Source organism: Quercus suber, unplaced genomic scaffold, assembly GCF_002906115.3.
Source record: "Quercus suber isolate HL8 unplaced genomic scaffold, Cork oak 2.0 scaffold_360, whole genome shotgun sequence".
NCBI lineage: Eukaryota > Viridiplantae > Streptophyta > Magnoliopsida > Fagales > Fagaceae > Quercus > Quercus suber.
The window spans coordinates 762556-774794 of NW_027069812.1; the positions used below are offsets into that span (position 1 = coordinate 762556).

General features: G+C 33.4%; 1 protein-coding gene across 1 annotated transcript; it reads right to left on the reverse strand.

Moving 5' to 3' along the window:
* Positions 1-1341: 1341 nt before the first annotated feature.
* LOC112004161 (MLO-like protein 6) lies at positions 1342-8093 on the reverse strand. Its single transcript, XM_024036392.2, has 15 exons — positions 7621-8093; positions 7437-7494; positions 7085-7323; positions 6415-6531; positions 6265-6325; positions 6078-6166; positions 4494-4568; positions 3954-4048; positions 3618-3667; positions 3275-3315; positions 2992-3165; positions 2852-2887; positions 2284-2351; positions 2133-2193; positions 1342-2000 (listed from the first exon to the last, which is right to left on the reverse strand). Exons 1-15 carry the CDS (start codon positions 7741-7743, stop codon positions 1533-1535), a joined length of 1755 nt encoding a protein of 584 aa, XP_023892160.2. The 5' UTR covers positions 7744-8093; the 3' UTR covers positions 1342-1532.
* Positions 8094-12239: the final 4146 nt, after the last annotated feature.

A 12239-nucleotide genomic window follows, 5' to 3' on the forward strand; every position in this document is an offset into this window, starting at 1 on the left:
AAAAAAATAGAGAGATTCTTGGTAAGGAAGGGTGTTCTTTCTAGTGGAGTTTTGGGCTTGAACATTTTGTGCAGAGGTTGTTCTAGCCATACGACACTTGTTGGGCTATTTTATCCTGAGGGAGTCAAGTCAGAGACGGTCTACACCGGTTACAAAGTTTAGCCAACTAAGAGCTTGAATCTCCTAAAAGAGAGCGAGCGCCGCGCCTCAGTCCAAATAGTGTTGTGTAATTCCTTTCTTTACATTAATAATATTCAGAAGTACTATTTAGTTTCTTGTGTGTTATTTCCATTATCATTGTATTTGCACCAACACTGAGTTTCCTTCCTTCTTGTCTGGAATCTCAACACCTATTGACCCCCAGTGAATAGAAACAAATTTTGATGGGGCTGTGTTTGAAGGCTTGTAGAAAGCATATACCAAGTGCTTGTTCGAAATTCCCGAGGGGAAATTACGGCAAATCTATCTAAGAAAATCCCTTTGCCATCTTTAGTTTTTGTTTTGGAGACCTTGGTTGCACGTCTAGCAATTTGGTTCATCTTGGAGCTTGGTTTCCATAGTTCCAGGTTTTAGGGTGACTCTGAAGTTTCGATTAATGCTTTCCAACACAATAATCTACTCCATAGTTCCAATTTTGGGATCCGCTTATTTTGTTGAAACTGAAAATTTGTTACTGAACATATGATAGATAAAGGTAAAAGTTAGTGAAATAATACAGTAAGACCTATAAATAGTACCAAAAAAGTGCAATGAGACCCATAAATAGTAACAAAAATAAGTTGAATAGTAAAATAAGTTGGCAAAAATAATTTTTATCAAACGTACACTCTGTCTTTATCTTAACTCTTATAGAGTTTCTCTTTCTCTTATATTTTATCAATAAAGCAATGCTCTAACTCACACCTTAGCCAAGAAAGTGAGTTATTCTATTACTTTTTATTTTTTTTTTTCCTGAGTGTAGTGTGTTACTCCGAACCTTTATGATTGTTACGTTTCAGACCTTTCTACAGTGAATTAAAAGCAGAAAAGGTTTTATTCTTTAAAAAAAAAAAAAAAGTCGAGTAAAAACCTAAATAAAAATTGTACCATATTCCAAAAAAATCTGATTGCCTTCTCAAGAAATTTCAGAACATTTTTATTTAATTTATTTGAAAAATATGATAAACATTAACAAACTTATTTGAAAAATATAATTACTCCTTGGACCTTTTACTCAGCTACACTATAAAGAGTAAAAGAGTAAGGACCTGGTGAGATAAGTCTAATGGCATGTGTTAATTTTTTTTCAATTAAGGAAATCTCCTGTGGAGAAGTTTTTGCCATTTATTTACATTAAAAAAATTATTCAAAGTATGTGTATATATATATATATGTGCAGTAGAAAAATTGAACACATCAGTATCTCTATTTTTCAACTAAAAATTTTCAAAAGCATATTACAAGATGATGCAACTCAAGGCAATTCCCCGATCTGTACGTCCACTCCAATCAATTTCAATGTAGCGAAATTTTCACACGCTCATTTCTTTTTCTCAAGCTCTTGTTCTTTTATCAAATGAAAAGTCCTTTAGTCCGATATCAATTTCATGTTGTGCACGAGCTGGTTGTGGTATTGGAGCCAGTTGACCCAAGTTCACCTCATTAACATCCTTATCATCCTTTATGTAACTTTGGTCCGTTTGGTGGTGGTGATAAGAGGATGAGCCATCACCAACCGGCCAGTGGCGGTGTGATGGGGAGGGGGACTCGGTTTCCCAATGCTCAATGTCAAAATTGGATTTTCTTGGTGAAGCTTGGACGCTCTCCATTTCACTCCTGTAGTTGCGCAAGAGATGAACCGGTGACATGTGGTGGGATGGGGTTGCTGGTCTACTAGACATAGGTGTTACAGATACAGACCCCTTGTTCTCCTTTAGGTGCTTCTTAGCTGAGTGGTGCCAGTTGCGTAAAGCCAAGGCTACTCTTTCATTGAATATGGTTGGTTTCATGGTTGAACCCATCTGCTCATAACATAAAAAACAAACACCCAAGCATTATGATGTTGAACTATTTCAGGAAAATTTATAAACTATTTGATTTAGATTGTTTTTTATTTGACATTTTAAATATGTATGTCTTAGCCATTGATTTACCTGTGTTACGAGGGCATAGAGTGGTAGAGTAACGTAACTGCAGAGAATTTGTATGAGGACCCTGAGAAAAGCACCACCGTTTTGTTAGTGTACTAGAAAATTTAAGTTGATATCATTCGAGCATTATGAATCTAACAAGTTTGAGACGTACCCCATTGAGATTCTGATGACGATATCCTCTGTTTTGCTGTGGAAACATGATTTCAACCCAAATTCAAACTGAAAAAAACCCAAAAAAAGAAAAGAGGGGTTCAACATATTTATACAAATTTTAGTACAAAATCCTATAATCGTTTTTGAACTAAAGAACATACATTCTAAAGAAAGAACACAATACGTTGTTTTGTTTTTAATTGGTAAATTTTGATTGCAAAACTTACTCCAACCTCCTACCTCTACCAAAAGGCCTAATGGTACACAATTCATGAATTTTCTTTTGGGCAAGGCTTTCGTCTAGTGCATTGGATGAAATACAAGATTGACATGTGACCAATTTTAGACACATGTCGTGATTGTGTCGCGTTCAATACTTTAATACATTGGACACAAGCCAAATCTTTTTTTATATGCTCAGCTTTTGTGTAATACACTATGGAAAAGGTAGTGAAGCACAATATTTAGCTTCAAATTTAAGCAGTTCTTTCATTATCTCTTTTTCCAACTTTTCACCCGGACTTTTTTTAGTGCTAAACATAGGGAAATAGAATATAGAAGCTTACCGAAGCCCATGCAAAGAAAGCAAGCTGAAAGGCATTCTGCAATAATGAATAAAGACCATAATAAAGTGTAAGTGAAAAATGATGATGGTGGATTAATTAAATTAAATCTAAAGAAGATAGAAAATTGGAAATTAAAGTACCTGAAATAGAACAAAGTTAATGAGGAAGAGAACGAGGCGAGGGCGATTGAACCAGAAGAGGTCATCACCTGGTTGAACCACTGGGGTGCCCTTCACAACCTCTCCTCTCTCTTGAATTCTCAATGCCATTTTGGTTATGATCACCTGTAGCTTGGTCCCAACTAATAGTATGACCTGCGGGTGCATTTTTAGCCGTTAGATCTGCTAATTATGTTAACATTTGAAAATTGTTTATAAAAAATGAATTATATATCTCAGTCAGACACACAGATAATTTGCTTACAATCAATGGGATAAATGGTAGCCATAGATAAGATCTCCAGCCTGCAAAAGGAGGAAAACTTTAGTCAAATAATTCGGCCAAAAATATTCTGGAACAAATTATAGTCAAGAAAACACCATTTATGTGTTTTATAAGGAATCTTTTTGTTAATTTTAAAATTTTCCTTTCTTTTAGGCTGTGTCATATTTTTTTATTCCCATGCATTGCTTGTGCTAGGCCCTAAACAATTTGTAATCAATCGTGTGAGACATGTATCGGATTTTGGTATTCTATATAGAAGAGAGAATACATATCTTTTTTTACTAAACATAAATAAGTACTTTCAAAATTGTTCTTTACTCACCATAAGTGTTAAAGAGCAAGAATAGCACTGCCAAAAACCAGATAGGAGGGCTGAAAATTGACAACAAGAAAATGTTACATAAGTAATTGGAGTTAATTAGGGGTGTATAGATATTTAATTAAGAGAGAAAAAAAATTATTGTTTCACTCTTTAACGTTATTTTTAGTATACACAATGTTTACACTTCACATTAGCTATCTCTTTTTTTTTTTTTTTTGGGTCAAGAATATTCACATTTAACACCTGATGTATATGAATAGTATAAAAAAAAATGTGAGACAAACAAAGCTGAACTAACATTGAATTTGATAAAAAGTAAGGGCCTAAAGCACCAACCTGATTCCCACAACAACCTTGAAATCCTCTTCCAATGATCTATTGATATATTTCTGGAAGTTAAATTTCTGATGGCTTTGAGGTGCCAAATGTGCCTGATTTATTGCATACAAATAAGGGAAAACTTATTAGTGGGGAAAAAATTATAGAATGAAATGATTTAGACCTATAAAGTTCACGAATTTGGAGACACATTTTTACATTACTCCAAAATGAGAAAAGCAGAATTTTTCAATGTTCCAACTTGCAACTCAATTGGTTGACATTCTTTGTTATTATTATTAGACAACAAGGAATTAACCAAACAAAATTTCTTCTCCTCAAATAATATATTCTGTTTTCTTGCGTAGTTTAATATTTTAGAGATTTCTTTGACCTCAAACAATATATGCCACATGGTAGCAGATTATAGTTCGTTTCAAGGCCTGATTTGCAAGCCCAAATAATCTCTTTACTAAAAGAAATTTTTGCCCAAAAAAAAAAAAAAAAGCAATATGGGTTATGTATAATGTAGATACTCTTATTAGAAGAAATAATTACCACGATAAATCCATGTCTCAAGGTCAAGTAATCAACTTTAGGAACCGACCTGACAAACTGCCTGAAGAAACAAACCTGCAAAAGGAAAATAAATGTGAAAATGAATTTCTAGAAGAATAAAATTAAAAAAAGGAAGTCTATTATTGAAAGTACTTATTTGACTATGACGTGGAGAAAAATTCATATTGTTATCGAGGAGAGACTCGTCAATTGGAAGTTGGAATAAAAAAATAGTCAAATAAGCTACAGAAAATTTTGGACGGCTAGCTACTACGTCGTTTTCATAACTTGCCATACCAAGACCGTTCATGTCGTCCTTAATCGGTATTCACACCAAGACCGTTACCGTATTCATCAATGGCAAAAAATAGAAAGTTGATGCTGTCAAGGGAAACTTATTATATATTCGAAGGAAAAATTCATCAATATATATATATATATATATATTTATATGAAGGAAATGTCACACATATGTGTGTACGTGTGTGCATGAAGGAAAGGAGATATCAAGCTCTTCTAATTTTTTATTTTTTTTTATTATTTAATTTGAACAATTCTTAGTGACTCTTGACATGCACATAATCTTGAGAAGCACATCAATACATCAAGCATATAAAATTACTTTGTAACACTTCGAGGTTTTGAGATTCTTCTTCTTTTTCTTTTTTTCTTTTATTTTTTTTGTAACACTCTGAAGGGAATTTGATTTATCTCAAAAAAAAAAAAAAAAAAAAGATCCTAAAGGGTATTCTACTTGAAAATAAATCTAAAGTCATCAATTTAGCTTATAATATGGTACAATTACTTTTAGATGTGATACTCAGAATTAGATTTGAGACTGGAGTTCAATCAAAATACCAACCAAATAGCATATTGAACTTTCTTGGTAAATGACAATCAATGTGAAACAAAAACAAAAGGCTAGAGGGAATTTTATTTGAATATGAGCCCTAGACTTCGTTTGTGATAATGCACTGTTCTTTGTCGACAATTAATGGGACATGGGTCCGTTTTTGTTAGGTATAATAGAACGTCGTGATTTTCAAAGTGGGAATGCATTATATGCCCACAAAACTGATCCTTATAATTTCAATGGTGACATTAATAATTAGAAAACACGCATAATGAAACCTAGCTATCTCAGTGACTGCAATTAGCGTAGGGTATTTCTTGTTCTTGAAACTTTCAATTGAAACCATTGGTATTTAATAATTCCATCCATTGCGACTTGATGTCAAATCTAAGATAAAGATATGTTCTCCTATAGAAAGGGATTCAATAATTCATCTTTCATCTACATGCTTTGTCAAGTTGGCTTGTGGGGTTTTTATTTTTTTATCATTTTGCAGAAGTGGATGAAAATGAAGTTTAGCTAAGTGTAACTCACAAAAAGTTCAATAAAGTGTACAAGTACTGCTAGCTTAAAAATTCAAACTTGGGATTTCTTTTCTTCCTACTTTTTGGCATGATTTAAGAGAGAGTTCTTTTATCTAAGTGTTACTTTTTAGCACGAAGCATATGCTTTTTTAGCACCATTGTACCAAAGTAAACTCAATGGGAAAAGAGGAAAAGAGTTTTGCTTACTATCCACATGAGAGCAGGTGTTTTGGTCCAAAAGCTCAAGTGTCTTCTCCCAAATGATGTGTCCCTTGCAAACCTGAATCGCTCTGGGTCTGTGATACATGCAACACTAGGCTAGGTCAGTATACAAATGTAAATGTACCTATATATAAGCACAAAATCAAGCTACATAATGTTAATTTGGGCTAACCGTGTGAGAACTGGTACTCAGCTGTTCTTGTTTCAGTCTCCCAATGCTTCCAACTTCTCATCTGGAACCAAACAGGCCTAGTGTGAGTTTCGGGGAAAAAATAGTTAAAAAGTAATGTAAGTAAATTTGGTAGGAGAAATGAATAAATACCTTGGCTCTACCCAAAGCCAGTGTGAGAACGCAATAAAGGACGTGAAATACAGCCAACACGAAGATAAAAATGTGTAGTTGATGAATACCATCTTTGGACACAAATGGGACCATACCCTGCAAATTAGAACAGCAAACTCACCCAAATTAATATCTAATCAGACACAAATGTACCATATGCTAGCTTTTTGTTCCTTTTTTAAACACAACGATGAACCTAGCTAGATTAGCACATAAGTCATCACCAACTCATGATAAAGATTCTTTTGAATAAATTAATTTTTGATTCCATAACTACATAATAGGATTAAAAAATATACCGTAAGAGGCACGTAAAAGGAAAAGAATGTTAATGATCAGACAAAAAAAGTCAAGAACTTTGGTGTAAAACCGTGGACAAATTAAATCATTCCATACGTTTTAAACTTGACAATTAAAAAGTGTCCCTTGTTCCCATTCTGCGCAAATTGCAAGTTTGCTATGGAATTCCAAACATTGGTTTGACATATATATTTGACTTGATTTAAGTTTCATGTATAAGATTCTCACTCAAACTAATATTCTATCATTCAAAAGGCACATAATAAAAAAATAAATATGAAAATAGCAATGTATTGCCTATTCTTTCTTTAAGGTATAAGAAGAGACAAAAGATGGAATATACACACACCCTGGCTGCACATTTATCTGTAGATGAGGCTGCGCCTGCTAAAATGCGTCGAAACCCTTTGCCGGAATCCGATACGGATAGTAGCCTCCGGCTATTGGTTTCAGAATCAGTTTGAGCGGCTTCTTGCTCCTTACTGCATGGATGCCATGTTGCTCCAATTTTCTGGGATACACATACCCTTGAAATTTGATCTTGTCCTACCGTTAAAAGCAAGGATATAAATCCCAATAACATAAGCTCTGCATGAACCAAAAGAGCAACAAACAAACAAAAAAAGTTCATTAATACTTTAATAGTATATAGTTTGTCTAATTTTAACTTTGAGATGAACATGACGAATAGCGGTGTGTACCTGATTTGATCTTTTCTAGTGCTTCATATAAAGCTCTTTTACGTTTTTTCTTCAACCACTGCAAATTGGTGCAATGAAAAGATTTCAATAATATGAACTCAGAATCAAATAAACATGTCCAAGCAGTAAAACCCCGAAAACCCAATTGAGAATTGTTTTTAAGTAGAAGTAGTCATAGACATACCTTTCCTATGAGATGAATGATGTACTCGATGATAATGGATATTAGAACCAAAAAAAAACACACCACGGCAACAGCCCAAGTCGGTGTTTCTTCTAAAGATCTTCCTCCAGATGCTCCTGCCATGGCCTAAAATTACCAGACCTTTTCCAGCTAGAGAGAGCTTAACAATAAAACATATATAGAGCTCGATCGCCGCCGGAAATTCTAGAATGAGGTATCCAACTCCAGGGACGAATCAAAAAAGAAATGTTTTTTATTGGTTCGTTGACAAAGTATAGTTTGGAGAGCTTTGAAACTAGGAAAGCATGGAAACCCGCGTGAGTTGATGGATTACAGTTTTGAGAGATTTGAAACTATGTATGAAATTGATGAAGTATATAGTTTGAAGAGATGAAAAACTAGGTGTGAAGCTGTATAAATGATTTTGATGTAGTAGAATAATATGTGTGGACAAATGAGACCATAAAGATCTAGGGGTATATATAAGGGAGTTTGTACCGGGAACTAGAAGGGGCAAGTGGCTGTGACTCTGACAATTTTGACGCGTGAAATGAGGGGCTCAGAAAAATCAATATGAATGCACATGACGGCATAAGATACACAGAAAGTCCACGTTTTTGTTTTCATTATATATATTTTCCTACACTCGTTTTACTTATACTTTTTTATAAAATATTTATAATTATATGCTCTGATACATTCATTTTTAAATTAAAAACAAATATGTTGAAAAACATTAAAAAAAAAAGTGAAATGATGAATGTGAGATAATTATTACTCGTTTTTTTTAAATAATAAACTTAAGAGGCATATAAAAAGATTCATAACTATTAAAGTGACGAGTTGTTATTAATAAAAATAATAAAATAATAATAAAAACTAACGTTAATGGTATACTTAAATAAAAATAATAAAAAAATTTGTCAACTCAACTATTGTAAAAATAAAAATTATTATAAATCAAATCTCATAGTTTCAAACGTGTTACCTTAAATTTTATATATACTTTTGTTTTTGTGACACTTACTTGGAAATTATGAAACTCGTTAGGCATAGTTAATGAGTTGTAACTTTTTTTTCCTTCACAGGGAGAGAGTCCGTGACTTGAACAAAAAATTCAAAATACCAGTATCACCACCGTTGATCACACCCCAAGTAAGCACCTTCTTGCGCTGCCCTTTGCCAAACAAAATAATTACAATTTAATTTTAGGGTCATACTAACGAGTGCCCTTAGAGTATTGGTTAATAATCCAGTTAAAGAAAGTTTTTATAGGAAAAAAAATAATTAATATTTTAACAGTTTTTTTCATTTTCCATAAAAGTGATATAAAAACTTTCCTAAAATGGATTGTTAACCAATATCCTAAGGACACTTGTTAGCATTTCTCTTAATTTTATCAATTTCTTTAGCTGACCCCCATTATTCAGTAATAATTCTTTGGTACTTTCAAAGTACGGAAAATAATATTTTTTCATCTCACATTCATGATAGGATTCACTTATTAAATTCATAGTGAAATTCACTAATTAAATTTATGGTAGAGTCTACCATAAATGTAAGAGGAGAGATCACAATTTCTTTATATTCCAAAAATGCTTAAGAATTTTTAATGATTCACAATTTCAAACCAATTGTTAATTATACCTATTCAGTCAAAAAAAAAAAACCAATTGTTAATTAATACTTAATAACTCTTTTCCAAAAAAAAACAAAAAAAATACATTTTACAACTGAGTCCAGATATAGCTTTTGCTTCTTTTACATTTAAGTGTCGGTTTGGCTAGCTTATTTTTTGCTAATTTATTTTACTATTTAGTTTATTTTTGCTATTATTTATGGATCTCACTGTACTTTTTAGTACTATTCATGTGTCTCACTCTACGATTTCAACTAACATTTACTTTTATTTACAATACTTTTAGCAAAAAAATTTCAATTTTAACAAAATAAACGGACCCAAATTAACCCTTAGAACAGAGTAAAAAAAGATCAGCTGCTATTAAATAGGCGCCGTGGCTGGACTGTGAGTGAAAATAATTTAATATTTAATAAAATCATAAATACGTTTCTATACACAAATACGTTTCTTGACTTTTTCAGCTTTTTTAAAAATCTTTTTTTCAAACGGAATTTCTACACCAAGAATATTTTATTTTAATGGACATAATATTAATAACGTCTAATGAAAATGATATTTTGTCTCATTATTTTTTCTCCTATAGCAACTTGTGATGTTATTTTGTGCTTATGTTTTGATAAGGGTAATTTTGTGGTATTAATAAAGTTGCTCATATTAGGCAAAAGCGATGGTCCTAATGAACTCATTAGCCTCACTTGCACATTAATGGCCCAACAACGATAGGGTAAAGTCAATGCCCCAACTTCAAAGCTGATGGCTGTAACTTGAGGTCAACAAACACCGAAACGAGACGTCTAGAATATATAGACGGAAGAAGAAGTCGACGAAGGGAAGCTAAAAGGAATAAGCGAACCTTTGATGAGGCTGACACGGCCTTACTTGGCCAACTAGATATGGCAAAACGGGTTAGAATTTTATGACCCGACCTATTTGACCCGCAACCCGATTGACCTGTTTAAAAATGACTCGTTTTGACCCGTGACCCATTTTGATCCGCAACTCGATTGACCCGGCCCGAACCTGACCTGACTTGCCTGTTTTGCCACGTCTTAACATTGAGTAGATTGAGATTGAGGTGTAATTCTTAGAAAATATTTACTTATTCTTCTTTACTTAATATGTTATGTACTACATTATAGTTTGTCATTCTTTACTTGTCACCTTCATTTTCTCTTCCTGCTTTAAACAAATCGAAGATTATACCAAGATTAGCTTCTAGAAAGCTGGAATAAGAGTTGCACCAAATTTGAGTATTAAGTGTTTAGTGGTAATTGGTAACAATATCACCAGTGAGAATCTAATCATAGTTAAGGAACTCTTAAACAATTGACAGATTGCATCTATTTCAAAAAAAAAAAAAAAAACCTTGTTTGAAAAATATGGGTCAACTTGACCCAACTCGTGACCCAACTCGACCCGCGACCCGATTTACCCGTTTAAAAATGACCCGTTTTAACCCGTGACCCGATTGACCCGCAAACCTGATTAACCCGACCCAACCCACCCATTTTGCCACGTCTACTTGGCCTCCACACATGAGCATATAAGGAAATATCTTGTACCCCACTTTTAACCCTAATTAAAAGAGTCCTATAAGGAAAAGATCCCGTAAGATACAAAAACTAAGGAAGATCTCTCTCACAAGGAAAGGTCTTCTAAGCCAAGGAACAAATGTCAACCCCATGCTACTATAAAAACCCCAAAACTCTCACAAACCAAGATACGCATAATTCCCTCAGTTTTGAGACTCTAGAGTTGTGAAAGTTCTCTAACTTAACCTTCGAAGGGTCTTTAGTTGATACCACACTGGTACTCTCCTAAGGTCTTCTATATTTTTGTTTCACAGGTGTTGTCTCGAGCACATGATGACTGTGTGACTTACTGACGATTTTTGACATCATTAGTTGGCGTCGTATGTGGGAAACTTTGTGACTTGTAAGCCATTCTATCGCTTTCCGAACATAGAGTTGCATGGTATTTACTCACTCGATGGCGACCACCAACAATGTTCAAGGAGACGAATCGTGCACAACTGCCCTTGAGAGACAGGTTCAAACTCTCATTGCTGCTGTGGAGTGCTTCACCAAGCAAAACCATGATCTGGAAGAGCAGCTACACCAAAAGAATGAAAAAAAAAAAAACCAATTGTTAATTAATACTTAATAACTCTTTTCCAAAAAAAAAAAAATACACTTTACAACTGAGTCCAGATATAGCTTTTGCTTCTTTCCCATTTAAGTGTCGGTTTGGCTAGCTTATTTTTTGCTAATTTATTTTACTATTTAGTTTATTTTTGCTATTATTTATGGATCTCACTGTACTTTTTAGTACTATTCATGTGTCTCACTCTACTATTTCAACTAACATTTACTTTTATTTATAATACTTTTAGCAAAAAAATTTCAATTTTAACAAAATAAACGGACCCAAATTAACCCTTAGAACAGAGTAAAAAAAGATCAGCTGCTATTAAATAGGTGCCGTGGCTGGACTGTGAGTGAAAATAATTTAATATTTAATAAAATCATAAATACGTTTCTATACACAAATACGTTTCTTGACTTTTTCAGCTTTTTTAAAAATCTTTTTTTCAAACGGAATTTCTACACCAAGAATATTTTATTTTTATGGACATAATATTAATAACGTCTAATGAAAATGATATTTTGTCTCATTATTTTTTCTCCTATAGCAACTTGTGATGTTATTTTGTGCTTATGTTTTGATAAGGGTAATTTTGTGGTATTAATAAAGTTGATCATATTAGGCAAAAGCGATGGTCCTAATGAACTCGTCAGCCTCACTTGCACATTGATGGCCCAACAACGATAGGGTAAAGTCAATGCCTCAACTTCAAAGCTGATGGCTGTAACTTGAGGTCAACAAACACCGAAACGAGACGTCTAGAATATATAGACGGAAGAAGAAGTCGACGAAGGGAAGCTTAAAGGAATAAGCGAACCTTTGATGAGGCTGA

Excerpts from the sequence above, each read along its gene's own strand:
- LOC112004161 (XM_024036392.2), bottom strand. The coding sequence starts at position 7,743 with ATGGCAGGAGCATCTGGAGGAAGATCTTTAGAAGAAACACCGACTTGG. Across the intron at positions 3,668-3,953 it reads AAGGTTGTTGTGGGAATCAG|CCCTCCTATCTGGTTTTTGG; the intron begins GTTGGTGCTTTA and ends GTCAATTTTCAG. Across the intron at positions 2,888-2,991 it reads TTAACTTTGTTCTATTTCAG|AATGCCTTTCAGCTTGCTTT; the intron begins GTACTTTAATTT and ends TCATTATTGCAG.